This window comes from Hermetia illucens, chromosome 5, assembly GCF_905115235.1.
Source record: "Hermetia illucens chromosome 5, iHerIll2.2.curated.20191125, whole genome shotgun sequence".
Lineage (NCBI taxonomy): Eukaryota > Metazoa > Arthropoda > Insecta > Diptera > Stratiomyidae > Hermetia > Hermetia illucens.
The window spans coordinates 64,366,609-64,392,951 of NC_051853.1; the positions used below are offsets into that span (position 1 = coordinate 64,366,609).

General features: G+C 35.0%; 1 protein-coding gene across 2 annotated transcripts in view; it reads right to left on the minus strand.

The window, feature by feature from the left end:
- Nucleotides 1-26,343, minus strand: part of LOC119657638 (RNA exonuclease 3) — an 87,019-nt gene that overhangs the window by 16,618 nt on the left and 44,058 nt on the right. Inside the window, exons 1-2 of one of the 2 annotated variants that reach the window (XM_038064643.1) lie at nt 23,651-25,296; nt 3,253-3,585 (exon numbers count right to left, since the gene is read on the minus strand). In XM_038064643.1, coding sequence (XP_037920571.1) covers nt 3,253-3,585; nt 23,651-23,735 — 418 coding nt within the window. In that variant the 5' untranslated portion in view covers nt 23,736-25,296. Of the gene's footprint in view, nt 1-3,252; nt 3,586-23,650; nt 25,297-26,343 lie in introns of those variants that run through there. The other variant, XM_038064642.1, reaches the window with a different exon arrangement.

A 26,343-nucleotide genomic window follows, 5' to 3' on the forward strand; every position in this document is an offset into this window, starting at 1 on the left:
ACATAAAACAACTAAGTTTTATCTATATCAAAAATGCTCAAAGCATGGCATGGCTGACAAATTTTAAGAGGATATGCCTAAACAGTTTCCAAGTTTCCCTTTTTTATTGACTTTTTCGTGTCCATTTGAAGAGAAATAACAGTTAAGATCAGAAAAAGTAAGATATTTTATTTTACTTAATCCAATCAATCCTAACAACAGGGCATATGATATCCATAGGCCGAGTAAATCGATGCGAGAACATGCGATAATTTGCATAAAAATATTTCAAAACTACATTTACCAAAGAAATGAATAGCAGATTTTAAGATAATTTTCGACAAGCTAACTGCCAAAAAAGCAGCCTCCCTTTCTGCTTCGATAACTTTTCACCGAACTTTAAAGAAACAAATCAACGTGGAATTAAGTTGATTCTGATTTTTTTTTAAATTAAAGTGGAACGAAAACGAACACAAATAAAATTTTTTCTTTCAGATATTTTTATCGCGTACTTCAAGAAGTGTAAGAAACTTACACATATATGGGATATAAAAACGCTTTAACCCAATATTTGGGTCATGAATAGTGCAGACCATAGCCATACAGACCACGATTTGAGGTTTGAACTATCAACTAGAAAATGTCCTATTGATATGAAAACTAGAGTAGAACCTTGTTGAAAGGATCACTACACTGGCAAACATTGATTGTCTAAGAAACTGAACATGCTCTCAACAGTATATTCTTTTGATTTTCGTTATCTATAGTCGTTTGTTTTGTACATTTTAGCCATTGCTTTCTCGCGAAAGCCAAGCTTAATTACGTCCTTGCAGCTTACCTCCGCAAAACCATTACATGAAAAAAGAGTGTTTATTTTTTCGACTTATCGAATGAGTTCAGACGCTTCTTGTGATGGGACACTATAAAAAACCATAATTCTATTTATTGCAAGATTGTTTTACATTGCAGATTTGCTCCTTAGTGAATCAAGTTCCCTTGGAATATACCGACGGAGTACATCTTTGAGGTTTGATTAAATTTAGATTCAACGAAGCCGTAAGTAAATGCACTGCACACTGCTTGAATACACGCGATTCCAGATATTTTTTTATAACGAGATATATGAACTGTTGTCTCTCTGAAGACAATTGGAAGTTCCTTTTTATATGGATCCTTTTCACTGCCAACATTAAAAAGATATCGTCGTTTTCCATGCCATATTTTTGAGGACAATTATCACAACATGACTTTCGACGTCACCCCATTGTATATTCCAAATATGTTTTGGCGAAACAACCAGTGATAAAAAATGAATTCGGACAACAGTAGGTTTGAAATGGTTGTCATATAAATAAATAAAAGTGACGATATTGCATCATATTTCCATAATTATACTGATAATTCTAGCGATGACTGAATGTAAAAGTAACTATGACTGTGGTTTTAGCTAAAATGGTGGCAGCGTTGATAGTGGCTCTCGACTATCTTGAAGTCGCCAACTTCTGCATATTATTCATTCTTTCTCCATTTTTTTCAGCTCAGGATGTTAAAAGAGAAAGATTGTGTAAAGATGAATGCATAGTATGAACAGTAGCTGTTGGGACTAAATTTATATTTAAGGATGTAAGCTTAGGAAAAAAATTAATGCAGTGGATCCAAGTATTGGCCTGCTATCAAAGACAATGAATGCCGCCTCGCGGTGATGGGAACAAAGATGTTGACTTGGATTAGTGGTATAATAAAGATATCCACGTTCGATGTAGAGTGTTATCTATCGTGGAAAAGTTCTGGGAGATATTTTTTCGATGGTATGGCCATGTAATTTGCGCTAACGAGAACTGATTAGCTAAGATTGACCTGAACATCTAAGCAGATGGGAAGCGAGGCCAACCAAGCAGCGATGGCTTGGTGCGGTAGATATTGATTTGAAAGCCTATCGGCCCCGCTCGAACCAAGCTTTACGTGCGATAAAAACCAAAAATGTATAGACCTCAACTCTTTTGGAAATATCTCAAAATATACACGATGCTAAAATTGTAAATAGAGAGATCGGGGACAGATTTAATGAATCAATGACTTAGGAAGGAACTGCAAACACCTCCACTGGGCCATGCCAAGGAGATTGCAGCCAGCGTATGCGAGAAGCCCAAATCCAAAATGGACTGCACCCGTACAAAAAGAAAGACGGTGGTGGATGGTACACAATGTATACATTGAAAGATATAAGATAAAGAAAAAACTATATTGCGACCTATGCAAGTTTTCGATGCACACCTGTAATTCTATGGGCAGAACCCATTTTCCAAAAAAAACTTCAAAATACCACTCAACTCAACTCAGAAATTTACAAGAGAAATCTAAACAAATTTTAGGCGTTAATAACCGGAATACATTCATTAAAGGTGTAGAATATGCTCCAGTGACCAATTGTGCTCAATAAAATTTTTAAATGAATAACAATCGGCTGTTTTTCCAGAAAAAAAAACAAAAAGACACGCAACAGTAATACAAATAAATACATAGATTCGATATCAATAGCAGAAAATAGATTAAGAGACCATGCTAAATACAATTAAAGCGTGTGAAAAAATGATAGTCATCCTAATGGCCTCGTTTAGTTCAAGAATAATTTTTACGGTTCATTAGGTATTGTAGAATTTATGATTACTTTTATATTTTTCAGTTTAATTAAGAAGAAAATATGATATTTGCAAAGTCACATTGGACTCTTTTCACGTTCTTTGTTAGCCTATCTAGAATTATTAGTGGTTATCAAATTAGGTCGTTGACATTATCTCTATATATGACTATAATGTTGGTACAATTTTTTTTTAAATTTAAAGAGGTCGTTGTGGAAAATTGTATAGTCAGCTGGGTTTACGGAAATGTGTTAATGCAATATTTAATGCGCAAATCTCATTAAACAGAAATTCTTTGGCACAGTTAGCGATAGCTCATTATGTTTTCTATTTATCCCATCTCCCATTAACAGTTATTAAAGCAAAATTTTTATTTAAGACGCTTAAAAGATAAATCAAATAGTTAAAACTGAAACAGATCACCATGAACATGTAGAAAAATAAGTTTGTTTTACATAAAAGAAGTGATGATTGCAATTAATGGAAATTCTGATGTTTTAAACGTAGAGCCATTGTCTGATTGGAGAAGTGAAATGATCGTTTATATCCAGAAAACTTATGAAAATTCAAAGTATTCCACTTCACATTTTCCATTCAAATCAACTGCTGAAAATGTATTTTTTATTTCACTTACCTTCAGCACAAGTAGCCAGAAATTTTCCGCTACTTGAAAAACCAATATCACGGATCTCATCGGTATGACCCTTTAGTGTTGTCACTAGCCATGGGTGCGCAGGATGTGATTTATTTTCGTTATGACGTTGTTTGCTAATTCCACCACTATTTCGGCCTTTTGGTGATGCTGTTGATGATGTTTTTCCATGACCCGATTTCTGACTGTGATTAATGGTAAATTGATTGCCATTAACACCGCTTCCACCTTCCACTTTACCGGGCCCAACTACTAAATCATGTTGTTCTTGCTGATGACTACCATTGCTACCAAAATGCTGTTGCACTGTGTCATCTGAAAGAAAGGGAGATGAAATTTGAAAAATTTGTATATAAAATGGTTGTAAAAAATATGATATAAATATTAATGTGTATATTAAGCTGGGTCAAGTTATAGAGGGCACATGACAGTTGATTTATGATTCATCAAACTATATATGTTAATCAAGCTGCGGAGAAATTAATCAAACTTAAAATATAGTCAAATGTATCTTAATATTTAATTATGTTTAAAATTAAATCTTGCTTTGAGAAAATGCAAATCAGCATGAGGGACAATTCAAGAAATTTTGCTATTGATTCACTTTCTATTAAGATGAGTTTAAGGTACTGTTATAACTTTCAGAACGGAAAGTCCAATACAGTGAAATTCTAGAATGAAACCTCATTATCTCCTAAAAAAATTCTAAAAGTTGTGCTCAAGTCCTAACTTTCAAATATTTCACGGCAGGTTTTGAATATAAAATATCATCATAAATCAATCTTAAGCTGTGACTCCCTTTCACCTAATAACAAATTAGTTATCATTCAAATTAACAAAAATAGTTCTCGTTTCTTGTGTTTGTAGTTTTCCCTAAAAACAAAGCCCGTAGCTTTTCCTCGTGCTCACTCCACGCACTCTTCAGAACTTTTGCTACTAAATGATTGCCAAGGTAATCAATAGATAATTCAATTACCAAAGTACTAAAAAGGGGTATAAGGATGTTAGCTCTTGAAATACCTGCATACATGAACGAAAACGCTAGTAAGAGGAAAAATTACAAATTTTTATTATTTAAATTAATACTAAAAAGATTTTACTTTTATTTCATGTTTAATCATTTATTTTTCTAATTATTTTATTTCCATTATATTTCACTCAAATTTATTCCCACATTCGGTCAGATGACTAAGACTTTAGCCGTCAACTGGCCGCTAGCATAAATTCAATTTCAAGGTAAAGAAAATGATGAAAAAAGTGAAATCAGTGGTCAACTTAGAATGAATGAGTCATTATTTCGTTAAGTGAATGATCGGTGAATGATCATATATAGTAAAGTGGTAGGCAGGTAGGTACACAAGCTGGCTCATTGGTCGGATTAATTGTTTTCTATACAAATTTTGCCAGCAAGAGTTTATTTTTATCCAAAGACTTTGATTGCCGTTAAATCACTAACTGCATTGTATCATTTAGTCTAGGTTGATGTAACCGGGTGTTATGCAGTTCTGTGTTTAGATATATTTGAATTAACACTACGCCAGCATTATATTTATAGGTGCTTACTACAAGCATTGAGGGAGATAACATTATACCAATTGTCTATTTTTTGCATTGTAAGATTATTCAGCAAATTTCTTAATGGCTTATAAGATTTGAATTTTTTATGTGGAGTCGATTACATATCATGAAGTAATGATTCGATTGTCTAATGAAGACAACCATGAGTAATGCACAGATTAGCAAGAATGAATGGGTGAAGTAGCTAAAAAATCGTTGATTCATTTTAATTCAACTATCGTTATTAAAAGAGATGATATTAGGCGTTTTTGTTTATATAGTATAAGGAAGCCCTGGGATTTAAAAGTGATCCCAGAGAGCAGGGCGAAAAGGTTAGAAAACTTTGGGGAAATTGATAAAATGAAGACTACTGCTTCAGAGAAAGTCCAACATAGTTTCCATGCCGAACGTATACCAATGAAAAGTCCAGCTGGTTCCCGATATACAGTATATGTGTAACTTCAGCAAAAGACAATTTAGCTAAGAAGGATTTTATTCCACTTTCTTCTCATTATTTTGCTGACTAACAAATATCCTCGAAATTTTAACTATGAAGCCAACGTAATATTAAGACAATTTTTTAGTCATTAAGTAATGCTCGTCATTGAATAATCATTGATTCAAAAAGAAGCTTTTTGATGAATTTGTTTTTAAAGCTCAATGAATAACGAGCATAACAAAACCAGGGATGTTATCAAAACAACAACAACACAGGAATCCTTATGCGTCATTTATTTTTCTGAAAATTTTTGTATTTAGTTTAAAAAGAGGGGTTCGTGGACCACCAATGTGGAGAGAAGCTTCTTCCCAATTGGTCGGTAACAAAAATAATTTCGCTTCGGCATAATGCGGATCTAAATATCAATTTTTAGCATCTTTTCCTTTATCATTGGGATCATTGAAAAAGGAACCACTTGACTAACACGACATACGACATTTGTTTAATAAATTACTTTATGGACAAAGAAAAAGAAGCACTTTGATACAATCAAAGGATCCCATTTGATGATCGACTTGTATTACCTATAAATTGCAGCAAGCTGTATGGGAGACACATTCGACTTTTTTAATACATTCTCATGAAGGTATTCCTCTCATAGCCGATTGACAAAAATTATTCAACAACGACTATGCGTATAAAGTTCAAAGAGAAACCATTTATTTTTCGGTTAGTTCGACTATTGCGACCCAAATTCAACATATTCAGTTAGGGTCGATTCCTTATCACAGTGCGGGATTTTTGTTTATTTATAATGACTGTAGCCCATTTGAAATAAATGGTTTCATAACCAAAAAAGTGGTTGGTGTGAACGCTCAATCGGTAGATTATATGGTTGCCCATCATGTCAATTCCTGGTAAATGTGCTTCAACCACCAACGATTTACCAAAAAGGGACCGCCCTTTCTTCACTATTGTGTGCCACGTAACTCTAGGCCCACCGAATTTCTATCCTGTAGTAGTAACATAAGTTATATAGTTTCAAAATTCCACATTTTGTTCTATTTTTTTTCTCACTCTGAGGCTTAAAGCGGAGGGTTGACCACCTTGGTAATGAACCAATCTGAACTGAATGAAGTTAGTGTAGTGAGGAAGGTCGGTATAACAGTAGTTTGCAAAAGAAGTTAACGTGCAAGTAGTATTTCTATTTTCTGTGAATGAGCCCTTGTTTTTGTCAAGACATTCCTCTTGAAGAAAAGGTGGTAAATAGCTCCAATATTCGGTTGGTTTACGTGTAAAATACATTCATACACTTTAAATTGATTTATATTCAAAATTGGGAGCTCAGAACACTAAGTTTATTTAGATTCGACTTACTCATGAACTAAACCAAAAAACTTAACCTTTTACTCTATTTATTTTCAAATGCAGTTACTGTCCTATAAACTAACTTTTATTAGGTTTTATGTTAAGCAAATTCATGCCCGTATTTGCAGTGCACACAAGCATAATAAATGCGCTGAACAATACCTGTATTACAAGCAACCTAATTCGTTACTGAACAAAACAACTGAATACATTCCGCTATAAAAATATGTCATGAGAACAAGTTAAACTAATTTTATTGTGAACCAAGTTGATGCTCTCATTAACCAGAAAACTGAAATGAATGAAAATTATATGTGACTTCCGTTAGATAAAACCAAAAAACCTTGCGGCCTAGCCTCAATGACAATTGAAAAACAAAATTTCTTGAATTACGACTACCAGGTTTCTGCCCCTGCCCCTAATTTAGTTCCATGAAAAATTACCACAAATTGCCAGGTTTTCCAACGGGCATGGAATCTTGAATAGGAAATATCATAAGATAAAATGCTGCGTAATTAGAAATGTTCAGTACAAATTGAAGATGAAAATGACTTAGCTACATGCGATAATTGCAGCTAAACTTTCTTCCAAGGTCAATCAATTGCCAATTTATTGAATTGTGCTTGTTTTCAAAAATGTGAAGAAAGGAAAAATTAAAATTGTTTTGTGGAATGTGAAGTAAATTTCAAATAGAAAAATTTCACCTTTTGATTAACGAGAATTAGAGTTTAAATGATTTAAAACTTTCGATTGAAACACGTAATCAATTTCAATTGATTGTATGAATTTACCGAGCGGTTTCAATAAGTGAAAATGAATTCACTATTTTTTGTTTTGAATTGTTTTCAGAGCAATTGGTTTTTTTACGTATAGCATAGGTGGATTCATAATACGTATTTGGAATTCATTTCATGATGCCAATTCTTTTCAAAGTAAGTTTTGAAAATATAGAACATATTTCAAGCTAAATGTTTTATGCCATTAAAAATTAAAAAATAGAGATAATCTAATCCCATTTCACTGGAAGCTATCTTTTCCAAGGTTTACGTGTTCGCAATGCTTATCAATCCTAAAATCATATTTAAAAGATTAAATAATGATTTTACCTTGTACCTTGCACAGTGAAGGTTTGTTGTTTAGATTTTACATGTGGCGCGAATTTCACCCCATTTTCACAGCTAACAAAGAACAATTAATGGCACGTGTGTGCCAAAAACCTAATAGTAACTATGGTGTTTCCTGCACCCTGGATGAGTCTTATAACTTGCGAAATGTTCTTTTTATTTGATTCATTAATTAAGACTTACTACTGCTCTACTTTAATTATGGTGATATAAAATAATTTCAATTTTGTTCATTCAGACTTTTTCCAATAAATACTGATCAAATGTTGGTGACTTGCCGTGTATTACCCCCTTTTTATCTAGACATAAATATTAATATTCAGAATCAAGTGCCGCAATTACTACAATATTCACAAAATAGCTTTAATTACAAAAGAGATAAACTTGAATATTTTTCAAGGCTAATTACATGTGCTATTAACTCAGACAGCAAAATATGTTCAGACGTAATTTTTTGGAACTTATATGGAAGAATTATTGACAATAATACGTGATTTTTCACCATGATAAACTAAAAGCACGAAAAGAAGGACTGATATGGAAAATTTTAATGTAGTTAATATTTGTTCAAAACTGGAGATAATGCTTTATCAATTCCGTGAAAATATAACTCCATATTCCTTTATTTGCTGACAATTCCTATTTTTCAAAATATGGCTGTAAAGTTTCAAGGTTTCCGTTAGAAATTTCATTGCAAATATATCACTTCAATGTTAAGTAAGTTGTTCACGGCTAATTGACAATACGATCTAATTGAGCAATAGAGCCCAGCTGCGTGAGTTTTTCAGATAATTAGTAATAATATCACTGCAGTATTCAAGTGGAGATTAACGGAGTAACTAGTTCTCAGCTCAACAAGGCTGCTTACAAGACAAAGCAAATAGCATCAAGTTTTCCCACAAAAACAGCTATTTCAGAGAAACCCCCAATTACTCGGAATTGTATTAGCCACCGGTAATTTCCAGAAAGAAAAGACGATAAGAGAACACACCTTACGGATTATGATAAAGCAGTAATCGGGAAAAATAGGTCAAATTAAATATTCATATCTATATGATGTCCGCTAGTCAATAGCCCCTGTATTAAGAGCTTATATCTAAGATTAGATCCCCTTTTCCTTCTCCATTTCCCCTGGTCGAATGCAATGCACTTCAGACAAAAGTGAACGACCTCCGAGCACATGTACTGAAGTTTCCCCGGTTCAGACGGGCGAAAAATTGAAATAATATAGCATAACTACAGAAATATACATCTGATACTGAACAGCATAACAAATTCCATGGTGGTCGTAAATATCTGAACAGAGCGCATGAACCACATTGTGGAGGGTTCGCCCTGAAGTTTGCGGGCAAAGTATCTGATATGAGTGTCTGATATCTCACAAAGCATGTACATTGGTACACACAGCATGCACAATTGGAACTTGCTACCACCTCAAGAGGGGTAATATATGTATCTAGATGTCGATATGTATAAAGATGTATAATATATTTCTACAACGTGCGGAACAAAATAGTTATGAAGGCAAGTATATTATTTAACAAAGCCATGGAATTCGGTTCAGGGCTTTTGCAGACTTGTCTGGGGCGGTGGTTGTCGAGGACCTCATGTTCGCATTTAAGGAAGTTGTTACCCACCATGCATCTCAATTCAGTTTCACTAATTTCATAGAGAAAAACCTAGGAAGCTTTCGCTTTGATCCTAACTTCTCTGGTCTGCTTGAAATACCTAGATTTTCACTTTTCTATTAATAATTTCCGGGATATTCGTGGCGTCCCTCTGTGAACAGTTCTCACAGACCTAAAAAATGCATGAATCTGATTCCTTCCCTGGTATCCATATCCATCAAGGGTTAACATAAAATGTAAGTTATTCAAACCATGAAACAAACACATCCATAAGATACTTCACATAATGAACTGATATACAAGTTTTGAATTTTTTCGTTCAGCTTCCAGTTCAGACACACATCATATACCGCACATGTGCTCATACATAATTCCGTACACCTCGAATATGCATGGTAACTTAATACACCTTGATGAGGTTTCTCTTTACGAAACACCGGCGAGCCCATTCTGGTTTTTATTCACGTTTCCGATTAACGATAGGGCAGGGAATCGAATCATTCATTTCACAAATACGCAAAGAATTTCAGTAGACTGCGAAAAGATTCCTCTTAAATCTTTTTTTTTTGTCCGTAAATCTTTTTTTGGCGGGCTTTGGCCGGCTTTTGCGGGAATTCGAGATGATGAAATAAACAGGTGAGATGAAGTGTTGCTGGGAAGGGGCTGTCTGGCGGGAATTATTTGGCCTGATTTGGAAATTTGATGATGTGATATTTGGAGGTTTTTTTGGGAAGAATTAATGTTTTTTTTGGGAAGAATTAATGTTTTTTTTAATATTTAATAAACCGAATTTGCATATTCAAAAGGCTCGTATAAAACGCAGACTAAACGAATTCAGGGTGAAATTCTGATTTGGATTAACCTTAAGTAAATTTAATATAATGTGGACACGATAAATTGTGAAAAAATTAATTTAGATGTTTGCAATATTGTATGCACTCACTCTTGCTAATTTAGGCAAAATTAACGCAAATAAGTTTATACAAAATACTGACGAAAATCGGTAAGTTGACACCAAGTTGACACCTTTTATTATTGTGCCTATACCTACTTGCCCCACTTCCGTTACCTCAGCTTGCATCTAACATTTTCTCAACCCGAGTTTCCACACAACCTCTTTGGCAACAAACGACCAGCGTGAACCCTGAAGCATCAACAGGCGAACCTGCGCGAAACAGCCAACAAGTTTAGCTACCTTACTCGACCTAAGTAAAAACGTTATGTTGCAACCCTTATGTTTTGATACATTTACTGCTATGTGCCTATTAATTCCGAAATGCAAAAACGAAGGATATTTCTTCACACATACGTTACACAGTTTCGAATTTCGTAGAAGCATAGATTAACATATAACTTTTAACTGGGGTCTAGACATTTGGTTAACTTGACCTTTCCTTCCGATATATAAGCCGAGGGTTCTGGAATTGAATCTCAAGGAATTTCCTTCAACTTAACAACAACTGATTGTGGCTTCTATTTGCCTCCTTCTTCGGCTGTTCTGAGCCAATAAAAAAAAATTAGAAAGGAATTTAATATTGCTAAACCCTTAATGCATTCTGACGACACATCATTCAAATTTTTGACCCTGTCAGCCAAATCGTGTTAGTTGAGAAAATTTTCCATGAAGACAAACTAGACAGTCGAACCCCATGACCTGTCGCATTGTTCGGAAGCAACTTTTGGCAGACCAAAAACACCATTTTAGGAGTTTGGGCAAATTCAAATTAAGCTACAAAAACGTCAGCGACTAGTAACGATGCTGTTATTATTGTTATATCAGAACTCTTCATTTGAACCCACAAAGCCGAATTTGCAAAAAAAAAAAAATAAATCCCATTTTGCAAGTCGGAGTTATTCTTTATAGCTCAACATAAAACCCCGAATGAATCTCCTGTCAATTGGGCGGTCGTTCTCGAATAATAATATGTAGAGGACACACAGACACTATACCAATTTTAGTAAAGTTTCGTTTCAGACCTCCACTATTTTCAACAGTTCTACCAATAGAATCTACTATTCCAGGCTAGCCGACGATTGAGTCGCTTTAGAGACACGGTGGACCATTGAGGAGGAGTTCCAGCTTCTCTGAAAGGACTTGAAACACATTTCGATGAACCGACCGAAAACCCACTTAGGGGATAATGGCAACCATATATTAGTCAGTAACCAGAGTCTTCACACAACTTCGAGAGTAGTTCCCGGTGTCATGCTTCCTTCAAGCTCCTTTGGTAGCAATACATATTTACTGACGCATTTTCATGCAAACCAGATCGGAATTATAAGTGCCTACGTATTTCTACTATCAGTATGATTATTTTTTTTAAACGTTATCGCAAAAATATTCCTTAAACTCGTACTCCATGAAAAACATATTCAGCACTAGCTTATAAATCTAGTTTTCTGATTCCTCGTTATGCGTCACTAGTCAAGTGAAAGGAAGTGATTAAAAAATCATCACTCAAAACAAGGTTTCCATATCCCCTGAAATCCGATTTAAGCATGCATTCTATCTAAGCGATTCATTTATGAAAAAGCTTAACATTCACTGCTTGAGTCAGAGATAAAATACTTCGCACTCCTAATATATCTATCTAATATTCAATAGACGCTAAAAAAGTGCAATGAACCAGTTTTTCTTTCAATTTACCGTCGATATAGATTGAATAATTTAAATCTTTATTGATATAATAAAAACTGATAATATAAGAAAGTGATGAGTTCTATAAATTTTATTTAGATTTTAAACACACTTTAATTTTCCTAAAAAAAAAATAAAAAAAAAACTGAACATATATGCACACAATATATGCAAATTTTGCTGAAAGTCAATAAGTTCAGAGGAGAAATCGATTAACGGTATATGCGGTGGTTAGATAGTTCGGAGTTTTATATGAGATACATTTCATTTTTATAGAAAATAATCTGCTAGAGCTCGGCTCGTAACCAAAGTAGGGGGCAATAAAACCTGGTAAACTGTCTTTTATGCGAAATCCAATCTGAACCTCTATCCTAAAAAGGACCTTAACATTGTTCCAACGGTAGGACAGTCACGGAAGACTGTTACATACCCATTTTGACCACCATATTGCTTCGTTCCCCAAAAAAAAGGCCTCAAAGGAACATCAATGAAATTTTACTGCACCATTTTACATGCACAGTCCGAAGTAAAACTCCGCTTAAGGGGCGAAAACTCAAGACAGATAAGTAGGTGATGAAAGTTGTGAAGAAGCTTGCAGAGGACAGCATAAAATTTGTATTCCAAAAGTGATAGGAACGGTGGTGAAAGTGAAGTGTTGATGAAACATGTTGATTTAGAAGATTAAACAAGTACTTTTTCGTAGAGAGTTTTTATCATTAGTTTCTGAACAGCCGCCGTACTTGACGCAATGGTGTTAACTCGCCATTCATTGGACCTACGCTACTTGCTTCTCCAGAGTATTTCTACAAGCACTTCCTTGAAGCCCGTTGAAAATGTTTGAAGAAGTTTTTGGCATGTATTCTGGTATTTGCCAAAAACATAAGGCAAACTTTGTTACCACGATAACTACTGAAGTCTTCCGAACTTGAATGCAGATTTCTTGAATAATGTTAGCTATTCCCTAGTTTAGCACTATGCACTGTGGAATCTGATCTACCCGAGATCTTTCAATTGCGATTCCGCATGTTCTCCGGTTTTTGTTTTTCATTTTTTTTTGAAATTATAGACACTATTCATAGTTTTCCAAATATCATTCAGGTCACTCTTTTTTTTTGTGATTTTTGGCGAAGTTTCGATTAAACCGTGCATGCATATAGTGTGTTCTTGATGATAATTCTCTGTCACTTTCGTCTTTTGTTGTTTAAATTTTAGAATTGGGTATTCTGATACCGCATTAATAAAGAACCTATTTCAGAGAAACTTTCCACTTTTGTTTAGGTCGAGGGACCCATATTTTTGAGCTGAGGATCTATTTTTCTAAAAAAGAGGACATTTTGATTTGGTTTTGCTTAGAGACAGCTCAGCAAACGCTGGTTTACGACTGTGTAAGGCACAGCGGAGAGAAATTTCCTCCGTTTTTTTTTTGGCCAACGGACCTATCTTTTTTAAAGAAGACTACTATGCTAGTTCGCACATGGTCTTCAGTGCAAAATTGTATAAAACCTTTCATATATACTATTTTCCGGTTGAAATTATATTAATGGTTTCTATTTTTAAAATTCGACTCAATGCCATGGAGGATCATACAGTTACCGCATAGTAGATAGATCCCGCCAAAAAAGTCTATAGGGTCAATATTTACAGTAGAAGAATAAGACCTAAGAGCTCCCGCTGCAGATGGAATTATGACAGACCCTCCGGCTAAAACTAGGGTTGTTCGGTGTTTCTTCAGTTTCGGCTTCCGATGTGGCGAAAAAGTGACCTGGTATCGCATTTGAGTTGTTTGTGGTTCCTGATTAAACTAGACTTTAAGAATCGAAAAAAAACCATCGAAGATAAATAAACGTTTGTCGATCGGTTTATGCGGTATGAAACGTTCGAGTCAGTGCAGAAAAGCTCTGAATTTGTACGGAATGATTTTTTGACCATAAAAATTTGGATCCAGGTGTCAAACCGTCAGGAAACAGCAACTTTCATGAACGTTCGCAACCGGGCTAATTTCTATACATTTAATTGCAATTAGCTCTCAAAAAATTAAACTAACAGTGAACAAACACTGAATTGATTTGGAGACTACAATCAGAGCCCCGTTATGACTGGCACAGTGATACTGGTTTATATGGAGTGTATGCTCGGCATTCATACTAGTACATACGTGGCCTATCTTTTTTTTTTTTTTTTTTTTTTTTTATGGATGGAGGTGGAAATCTTAGAAAGACGCTGCTGCGCCAGGTTGCAGCAGTGTGTGGGATTCACACCCACTAAAACCACCCCCACTCTTCCGCCCCTCCCCGCGGGACCACCGTGAAGTATTACTTCGCGGGGGAGGCTCTGGTTCGCTATACCAGCTCGTCCATGTCACGTCTCCGTCGCGCCGCCTTCCGAGCTCGATCCAACTCCAGGAGTTTTGCCTGCACCACGGCTACTGCCTCATTTACCGCCATCCAGTTTTCCTCCGACTTCAACATCTCTTCCACCAGGTTGGAGGGCTCGATGTCCGCCCCTAAGATGCTGTTCAACCTCCTTTTCTGCTGTAGAAATCTGGGACAATAGAACATAACGTGCTCCGGGTCCTCGAGTGTAGCACCGCATTCAGGACAGTTGGGAGACTCGTCCAACTCGAAGCGATGCAAGTACTTCCTATAGCCACCGTGTCCCGTAAGGAACTGTGTCAGGTGGTAATTCAATTCTCCGTGCTTTCGGTTGACCCATTTCTCTATGCACGGGATCAATGTATGGGTCCACCTGCCCTTGTCGGAGTTATCCCATCGTTGTTGCCACTTGCCACACAACTCTCTCCTGATGGTTTTTCGGAAATCCGCATTCACCTCGGCTGGATTTGCCTTCCGTTTTTCGTAGAGCCAGTGTGCCTCGCTCGCTAGAAGATCTATAGGGATCATTCCTGCGATAACACTCACTGCCTCCGTCGACGCCGTCCTAAATGCGCTGCACACCCTTAGCGCAATTGGCCGGTATGCCGAACATATCTTCCTCCGGTTGACCGCGTGGTTCAATGCTCCCGCCCAGACAGGGGCCGCGTAAAGCAGGATCGACCTCACCACTCCCGCGATGAGTAGCCTGCGACTATACTTCGGCCCTCCCACGTTAGGCATCATCCTTGCAAGGGATGAGCTGGCATTTGCTGCCTTTTCTCGCGCATAATCCAAGTGTCCCTTGAAACTCAGCTTGGCATCGATCATCACCCCCAGGTATTTGACAACCGATTTTGAGACGACCTCACGATTACCAACCCGGATGGATACGTGGCCTATCTAACGGCTCCGTTACAACTAAAGGGTATGGCGCCCGAGTTATACAGCTCCCATGCTTGAGCTCATAAAAAGAACCACCATGAAATTTCCAAGAGAAGGTCAACCGTAAATAGCCGGGGGAAAACACATCCTCCAGGAATTCTTCTGGAGCATAGGCTCTCCAAGGACTATTACGGGTCTCATGGTGCAAAATTATTTTCAGTGACGTTTCACGGCATGAGCCACTTCATACGAGTTTCATTGCAAACTCAGGTGTGATCACCCTTCTCGGGCACTTGGAGATGGTACTCCCCAGTAGAGAGGAGTAATGAAATTGTAGGGTAGATTTCAAGGTTTAAAGGCTAGCAAAACGTCAAATCTTAGCAAGCTTCTTAAAACCCCAGCTCAGAATACCATTTAATTTAAACGTTACTACCTCAATTCAATCTAGTTAGCTTCCAGAACCAAATACTATATATGTATGTATCATTATCTTGTGTACTGTAGTAAACATGATACTTATTAGCGAATTTCTTGCTATATACAATTGCAAGAAAAAAAGTTATGTAAATTTGCTTGTTAGCTCAATCTACACCATATGATTAAAGTCAACAAAACATAAGGAAATGTGTTCCTATGTGATTATGCTAAACTCGTAGAACTTTTATAACTATATTATCAGACACATGCACACTCATGGTCATGAATTTGATTAATCGTTTCGCTTAAAAATTCTCTGTATGTATATTTATCTATGAGATATCACTACTGTTCTCGTGCAGACTATCAGGGAATGAAAATACTATTTGTATTTACATTACTATTTATTTTATTTATTTTTTTTTATTTTATCGAATGAGTTGGGAAGAAAGCACATGTTCGAATAGCTGCGTGTGGCTGGATAGTACCGATAATGACACGTGCTCCATTATTATGAAAAATCGAACAGTTATCCTACTATCTTGTGACTTTTGCGTCTTGCTTATTGCGCTGAATTTTCAATGAGTAGCTGCAGTTCTACTAAATTAGTTAAAAGCTATAAGCGTTCAGTAGAAAGTGATATAAAAATGAATCACACGTGCAGTTCCTTTCTTTATCAGCAAATATAAAGAAATATATTACACAGCCAGCCCCCGTGTTTTCCATGATTTATATGTAAACATTAAATAAAGAGCATTACTTTCACGTTTACGTAAAATAAAAAATTTGCATGCTTGTGTGATAACTGATTCAAACCATTGTAGTGATCGTATTATAATATTTATGAATGATGAAATGTCTAATTTTAGTATGATTCGGATAAATTTTCTCTGATGGATCATAAAATTTTTCAACGAGTAAATAAACAAAATGAAAATTTCAACCGCTTTCCAATTTCATATAAAATGAAGATCGAAAGGAATTGTCTGTACTGCAATTTTGGATTGCATATTTCATACTCATTCATAGAATTATAACATGAGGCTCAGATAATCAAAGGTTTCAGATTATTATCCTATCTGAAACAACAAGAAACAAAATAGTATTACAATTCGTTTTTCGATATAAAAATCAAATTACGTCAAATATTTAATATTTCCTTTCTTTAATGTCTACAACTCAATTGTAGCGGGTTCAATCAATGATAGAATTTACGACCCATCCTCAGATTTTAATAATTTTCATATATGTTTTCAAAGTTATTGCCACAGATCATTATTCAAGATCATGAAATTAATTTATAATTCTAGAATCAGTTTTAGTGTGTACACTCTTCCGCATACATCAACAAATTGATTTAGATAATTCCGTCATTACGGTCCCAACTATACCATTTTTTTAGGTTTTCGGGATAGCTCAATCCTGATAATCATGAATCGCTTTTCTTTTCGAAAATAACTTTTTGTAGATCGATTTCATGAATTCTTTGTTTTCTCTCCTTTTTAACTTAATTGTGATTGCTTATTTCTCGAAGCAACAAGAGGATATATGTAATGTAAAAACTTTCCATCATTACAACATATCTTTGTTCTTGAGAATTATAATGATACCATAGTTGCGAGTTATATATATAAAATAAAATAAACTTGGAGAGGATGTATTAGCCAGTGTTTCAAGAAAAAAGTGAAGAAAGTCTCATCCTTGGTTAAATGTTTTTATTAATATTGCACAGATCCTTCTATATATAGCCAACATCAGCATATTTTGTATGCACTGATTAAGCAGATAATTGGCTTCCGAAAACAGTATCTGTGTAATATTTAAAAAAAATATTAACTAAGAATGGCCCCCTTTTCATTTTTGCTATTTTTTAAAATGATATTTTATTAACTTCTTGTTTTCTCTACATGAGTACATCCATCTTTACCAAAATTGAGGATATTCATGCAAGTTTTGAACTTCTTTTAATATTTTGTGAATTTTTTTTGTATAAAAATACAAAAAAAAATATATCCAAATATGTCTTAAAATTACCAAATTTTAATATTCATGAAACCATTTTTTTATCATACCATACCATATTGAAACCAATACCGAATAACATTTCTAATAATAAAACTATAAAAAGAAAAATAAAAACAAAGCGTGAATAACGAATAAAACGCAAGATTTTATTTATAGCAAAATATAATTGGCAAAAATGCGTAACGCGGAAGTGTAGATTAAAATATTGTTATTAATTGTAATCGAACAGGTTTTCGGAATATGGATCATGCGCACGCCAATTAAAAAGAAAAAATGTAAACGGAATTATTGAGATAAATATGAATCAGTACAACTATTAATCTTAACTTTGCAATGTTAAAAGGAATAATCGTTTTAATTTATATCCAATAAGATTATCTACTTTCGATGGAAATTATAATAATTGTGGAGAAAAATAGCACATTTTACGGAAATCAAGTGTTAGTTACATCAGAAATGGAATTATATATTCAAAATATCACTAATGACAGCATAAATAATATTTACAGTAAATTCTGATATTAAAAAAATTGCTTGCATTGAATAATCGTTATCGTAAAATGAGAATAATATTTCTGACGCATATTTTTCGATGGAAAATATGAATCAACGAAGATGGGAGTCAAAGTCTTGAAACTTGATATTTTTGATAGGAACTGCATTTCACAATATCAAAGGACTATGAGTCATAAATTCAAAAAAAAAGTTTGTAAACATTTCGCCTTCTTTGCAAAATTCATACTGAATTATAAATAAGGGCTCAACTTGCAAATTTTCAGATTTTCAGAACTTGATAGGTCTTATCGTATGCAACAAGTATTTGGTTCCAAATAATTAAATCTTGCTTGGTTACAATCGAAATTTTTTACATCAAGGCTAAATCAGAGAATCTAGTTCTATCGCCAATTCGGTCACGTACATTTAAAAAGTTGTCTCATGTGGATTTTCTTATCTTTACTGCGTTGTAGACGAGCGTACTATAAACTGTGTTTTTTGTACAGTGGACAGATGTAGGGTCACAAATTAATTTTTTGTAGGAAATTCCATTTATGAATGCTAGACAATGATAGGACACCATCAGCTGCCATTCAAAGAAGAAAGTACAGAAAAAATATCACTAGGTCTCTAGCACTTTATCCTGCAAACATCTGCGTCTAATGTCCCATCATCTGTCCGCGTTCCTCGATGAACATCTGCCATCTAATCTAAGTAACATGTTTTGACGATTTACGTTACTATCGAACTGACCTACCTGCCAAAGGAAGATAAAACTGACTAATAAAGTGACGTAACGTAAAATTCATCCACTAGGTACTATCACTATATCATTATATAAATTCGTACCAAAATGATTCAATTCTATTTGATTATTCCATCGATATGTGTTAGAACACATTTATCGCATCGAAGCACACGTAAGATTTTTAAATAATCTCAGTTTTAAATTGCTGATACGTTTTGATTGCATAGATGATTCCAAGGTGCGGTTTTCGTACGCACAAAAATGAATGACGTCAATTTTAAGTTTAATATTTGTGTGATTTGTAAAGAAGAAATCTCATAAAATTGGATTTACTTACGTGAGCACGCTTCCTTTTTGTTAGGATGTGCAAATTTGGATAAGAGTTTTTTAAATTTGTCCATGATTTTAGGTCACTTGTTTTCAAAATGATTTTAAAGCACAAAAGATACAATCAATGACGTTCAAAACTTGAACATTGAATATACATATGAAAGGAAATTGAAAATTCATGAACTGCGTTAGTATTTTGCTTCTTTTTGTTTTTAAATTTTAAAGATGCAGAAGAAACATTTTGATATGACTATATAACCTGAACCATACTTTGTAAATGTAGTTCAAAGTGGAATAACTTATAAATGTCTATAATAGACATAAGAGAAACAATAAACAGAAATGCTTATCAATTAAGTAAGGCCTTTTGGTGACCCTGACATTGGTCATTATTTATTATATTTAATTGGGTTGTTAAACTTCATATGATGGGGTGAATAAACCTAAATGAATAATGCAGTTATATACCTTTTGAGATGGTTTAGGTAATATAATTCAGTGTGAATCACAAGTTAGTCAGCTTTTTTAGTTACCTTGGAAGTAGTTTTAAAAATTCAGAGAAATTCAGCAATTGGCGGTTGCATTTTAAATTTTGAAAAAAAAAAACAAAAAAAAAATTGTAGGAAACTATTTCAGGCATTATTCCATGATGTTATTTTTTTGTTTGCTTGAAAAAGGTAGGAGCACAACTCTTGCGTGGAATGACGGTGTCTTATCATCTTAGACATTGCATAAATTATTAGCCCATAAAGCCGGTAGTTTTCCCTGCGAACTGTGCTCTTCAGCACGGATAGGTTCTATTACGAATTGACTCCCAGACCCAGTGATCATTGTTTCAGATTTTGATTGTCGAGGGAAACGGTCAACAAAACTTTGATTTTTGACCAAAATAACATGATCTATTGGAGCTTAGATAAATATGACGACAATTGGCTGAAGAGAAAACATTCAAGTCTGTATCTAGGATTTTTTGGAATCGAATAACACACAGCAAAAAGTGTAAAACATATTTTGCAGAAAGTATTGGAGTATTAGGAAAGAGCTGAACTGATGGTCAAATACTATAGCAGTTTAGAGCGTGTCGATTGCCTGCATTTCTAGAAATTTCAATTTCATGTCGTGTGCATATTCCATAAACATTCGTCGTTGATGGTGAGAAGCCAATCGTCATTATTAACGGTACAACAACTGGTATCCGGCCTACACCTGCGTTAGTAGGGAGCTCCAGACATGCTGGTTTTGCGCCGCAGTCTACTAATTCGATATCCCTAAAAGCTTCATTATCTCGATATTTTTAGAAATGAGGTATGATACTGGCTGAGGTCTGGCAATAATATAGCTCAATTTGACTTATATCCTGAGTGAGATTCTACCCCCTCAACCATCATCGCCATGTGTGAAGATGATGAACAAATTTTTCACGTTAGCTTTGTAGGATTTTCTTTTGTTCTAATCGAAACAAGTGGTGCCAACAGAACGTGTCTATACCGGTTGTTGTGAACTTTTTCTGGAAAATTGATATGGAGATGAAATGAGATAATCATCTGATTTGACAGACATATATATATTTTATCCTGTGGGATTACCTTAAAGCAAAGGTATACCACAATAATTCGATCTCTCAGGATCAATTAAAACAAAATGTTCTAGAAGATGTGGCAGCGACATATGCTAAACAGTATTCCAAAATTTTGCCTCCCCCATTTTCTTTACTAGGATTTAAGACATCCTCAACAAAAAAAATAGTATTTAGGAATTGGTAATTATGTATGTTTCCATGGAGGAAGAAATTCTATAAGTTCTTTAACAATGACGATATTTTTCGGTTGTGAGCTATAGAGTAGATAAGGAAGGATTATTTCATCCTAAATCTGAAACTGAAATGGGAGTATATATCGACAAAAATTGCGTCAAATATAGAGTCTAAGCGAAAACGGAAACGTTCTCTTCGTTCGGTTGGTAGTACGCCGCTGAGAGTACTGCTAACAACTGCCAATGCAAACTGCCATTTCCCGAAATCCCTGAAGAGTTCGCTAGAAGATGCTCTTTTAGGGCTAAAATTTCCAAAAATTATTGTGAAAAATGAATATTATAACATATATTAATTACCACAGGACTATCCTGGGACAATGGTCAGATGAAGCGGATAACCTACCACTAGGTGTGAAAATGTAGAGTCTCATTGAACCAATTTTGAATGATTTCCTAAAAATCGAAGCGTTGTTTGGCACGTGCGTTTGGTAATCAGACGGAGCCATGTCTAGCAAGTCAACCACATGGCAACATATAGCTTACAAACAAGCACCTGTAGCATTTCATTGACCGGTTTTGATGGGCGTGACAATAAAATGTGGTGTAGAAAAATTAGTTCGATTTGATATCTCTTTTAACGATGTAATTATAGAATGTAGGAAGGAAATAAATAGGCTTAAATTCATATATTTTATGGGGTACACAAATGTTTGGCTGGCCGTGGCTAGTAATTTATGTTGGCGCCAGTGAAAAATAAAAAAAAACAATGCAGGGGCGTGGTGGCGACGAAATTCTAGAATACCGATCATATTTCAACGAAATTCCCTGCTTTCAACTGTTGAAGTGTATAAAAACAAATTATAAACTTCAGATATGTATGTTCGGAAAATTCGTTGTCCTCTTCAAGCGATAATTTGATATTTCATATCAGTAAGACAAACCATACGAAATTTTGTACTTCGAAGCACATGAAGCACCTACGAATGTAGTTCGCCAAGAGGAGTATAAGGTTGTCTAGCTTACTAATCCAAAAATACTTCATTTAGGCGTTGTTCAAACAACACAATCAATTCTGGCTAAATACCTTTGTTATTTTATTCTACTGATAACTCAGTTTTTCTATTGATAACATATTAGAATTAAGCCCATTCGAAACAGTTCATAAAAAATGACACACTTTCTTTTAGCTGTTCTGGCTAGGAAACTATAGGTTTTTTTTTCTTTTATCTAAGTCCAGCAAGAATTCTAATTTTTTCATATGAATGATGATACTTTCCGCTTTAAATTTCTAACGTCATGGTGCCATAGTCCAATTTGAAAATCTTAAAGCACGTTAGCGCCTCTTTTCGAGATATTAACGGCAAGAAGATATGACCTAGGCTATTTCAATTAAAAATATTAGTCCTACAGATCCATCCAATAACTAAAAATCAACTCTAGAACCAGGAGCTTTTTTCAAACTAAAGATGTAGATGGTATTAAAAGTAGGAAATAACCATTGCTAAGATTCTGGTCTAGGACTTGAATTTTACGAAGGTTTTTGTGTTCGTCCTACCACTGCAGGCTCATTAATTGTCAGAACGAATAAAAATCATACTCCAAAGCCGACTTAGATCCTTTTAATTGATTTAAATCAAAAATTATCATCCTTCGACAAAATTGCTTTACATTTTTGTTATTACATATCAGATTTCTGTTTATCGCAAAATGTATTCGGTGCCTGACACTTCGTTACGTGTGGTATTGACAGTACATTGAGTTATGAGACTTCATAGTGAACAAACTATTACGATCATAACCGTTACTTATCATCATTTATCATAAAAGTGGGTTTAGTAACACCTGATATTAGATAAAATATATAACGAAGGTTAAACTAAGCTGATATCATTCAGAGCAAATGTAATTGACCTGCGCTCAAATCCACGTAGTTTTTGGCAAGATTGTATCACAAAAATATCAACAAAATCTATATTTCATAACTTTCAAGATTTAAACTGTCCTAAGCTGTTTCATTTCCAAAGACAAATTAAACAAACATTTCTTATACAATAGCTTCACTTTGAATAGGTCACGTAAATTTCTCTAGTTGACAATTCAAAGTAACGAAATGTCTAAACACAAACCATTTATCATCGTATCTCGTGCATAAGAAAGGTTCCTGGATTATTATACTATTGCACGTACATACAGACTTACATCTTCATAAAGCTTTTGTAAAATATATTTTAGATTAAAAGATTTAAATTTTATTGCTTTATAAGTGACATGTTTGCACTTTGATTGTATCACCTTTCATATGTTATGTATGTGATAAAAAGATGCAGAGAGGCTTACTCGTAAATTTCACGAACGCCAGTCTAATCTATGACACTCTCGCAGGTTGAATTATCTTTTATAAACATGCATGTTTTATGCATATTGTATATAAAATAATTCATTAGAAGTAATAAACGTCGCGTTGCATGTGCGGTGCGACATGATAACAATATAAACAGAAATTTGTGATTTTTTTAAAAATTTTATCTTCTCTTTTGATTTTTAATTATAACGTTATTAGCGCTTTAAAAAGCATTTAAATTGAACTAGTGTGTAAAAAACTTACTTTTATATTTACGATAATAGATGAGAATAAATACGACGATGGCTACGATCGGCAATTGCATGAGTATCACGAAAAACGGATCCATTTTGATGAGATATTTCGTTTTCTGTCTTAAAACCAGTTATTGAATCAATAACAAAATTTTTTTACCGGCACAATTTTCTTCAGAAATTATCAATTACGATTTTTCTTTCACTTGGAAACGACCATAAATCACTGACTATAGCACTCAGTTAGGAGATCAAAATGAAATTATATTATAGAATTGTAGAGAACGAAAACAAACGAAATAAATTTGAAATAAAAAAATACGACTTGACGCTGAGATTACGAAAATAGAACACACACATTTAAGTATACCCCAAAAGAAATGTATTATTATATTCGAATGTATCTTTTCCGCTATTTCTATTTCGTCCACGACCGAGCAACTTTCTTTTGTTGATGAAATTTAAAAGAAAAACTCTGATGCTGTCGCATTTCTCAGTCCACTGCGAAGCGATACGATGCCTTTCTTTTCAAAATATTAACACATGTGCTGCTTGGTCGACTGCTTCGTCCTAACTGGATTGGTTTCCTGTGATCCTTTTGAGGATAGTCGGAAGACACGAGCACCTGGCCTACCTTGGTCTTGCCCTTAATGTTCGCTTGGCTGTAAATCGTTGTACCCGGAGGGACTGAAAACCACGACACGACAGAAAATCCTTGAGATAAACGATGACTATCTAGACAGACTGTAAATTTCTCTCGAACATCTGTGTACACAAGGAAGCAAGCGGAACGCGCGCGCGATTTACAATAACAATAGTCAGTTGTCGAACACTTTACACAAATCTGTTGTCCAGGATAAGAATAACCGAATTTCTCACATGGAATATTAGTTTCATTCGTTTCAAGGATGTTGCAGAGTTTTCGATTTCTTGTTGGCTGTAGATTTCCTTCAATTGTGATGCTTGCGAAATGCACATTGCCTCCATTATATAATGAATATAAATGGAGAGCACTAAGACTTCCTTGATTTGATTAACTCGCACCAAGTCCGCTTCACTGGGTTATCTTCAATGGATCATACGACGAGCTGCTGATCTCTTTTGTATGATGTAATCCGTACCATTAGTACTATCAACTTGTTCGGGTGTTTTTGCTCCTATCAGGAATCAAACCACTCGTTCTACCACAAATCACTTGCTTCGTTTCTTTCAACTTCTCAATAACACCCCATTCACACCTAATCACTTTCGATGCCGGTAAATTTCCAAAAAAAGAGTTATCCGTTTTTTGGGATCACACCAAGCGGGAAAAACCCCGGATACCGCAATAGACGGTACGGTGTTGAAGATACACTACGCGTGCAAGATCACCGATCGATAGTATGTCTACCTTTTAAATAAAACTGTAGACTTTGCATCCGTTGAAGCAGAGCATCTAAAATTTCTGTTCACCTCCCGAAAAGTGCACAAACTTTTTTCTTCACTCAAATTTTCTCCTTCTTCAAAATACTGAAATTTACTTTCGAAACGATAGTCTTGTGGGAAAAAATCACGCTTAACGATTCACTCTAAATGAAAACGGGATGAACTTTTGTTGTTATATAAACCGTTGTTTTGGGGCTAACACATTAAATGCTTTCTAGAGACTGAAAAGATTCACATCGTGCAGAAACGTATAAGTAAAATTTTTACATAGTGTTTTTATTTTATCGCCATCATTTGTGTGCGTGAGGAGAGGCATCCACTTATACTACCAACTCCGAATTATCATAAAAGAAGGGGAACCGAATACTAAAGGGGAGCCCGCAACTTTTAGCAACTGAGTGGAGCTTTCAGCAGACACTAGAGGAAATCCACACAATCAATGCGTCAACGAAGTGGAGCGCCTCAGAGAAGCTGAATTCGCTGCCAGGTCTTTCCTTATGTGCACTTACGTATCTTCATAGATAGTATCTAGTTAACAGTAGTCGATTTTTTCCAGAGCTTGCTTGGAAGACATAAATCAAGTGGAAAGTTGTTAAATATTTTGACCATACAAGTGTTTGTATAATTAATGGACTACCTGCTACCACGCCTTTGAGACATATATGAAATCGAAAGGGTAATTACATCGATTTATTTTATTTTGAATAGTTGCATGTCCAGACGTAACAGCGCTTTATGGGGAAAGACCTAATGAGCACTTTTGCGACATTGTATTAATTGTCAGGAAATGCAGTTGATAGATTCACCAATATTTTGTACCAGTACTATATAATATAGTACTTCACCAGGCATGACGAGAGAGGGGGAAAAGGATTGGGGTGGATTCTTCCAGCCCGGAATTTTCTAAGTGGCCTGGAATAGAAATTTTAATGAAGATAAGAGGACCCAATCCACCCGGGCCGTTTTTCCATGTAAATTTTCAATCCGGTAAGATTGTCTCTACGATCCTGTACTTCTCTGTCTTCTTAAATTGCACGAAAATCCGACCTCGTTTTTGGGCTTGTGGGGTTCTTGGTTCTATTTTTCTTAAATGTATAAAAAATTTGCACACGTTATTATTTGGATCTGACCCCATCGATACGAATAACACAACCAGGAAGGGTGCGAAGATCCGTCGAGCGGAGAACCTTGGTTTTCTGGGCGTTTATGTTCAATTCGAATATGCTTGCCTCCTTTTTCAAGTCAAGAACTATTTGGTCAAGTCCCATGACTCGATGA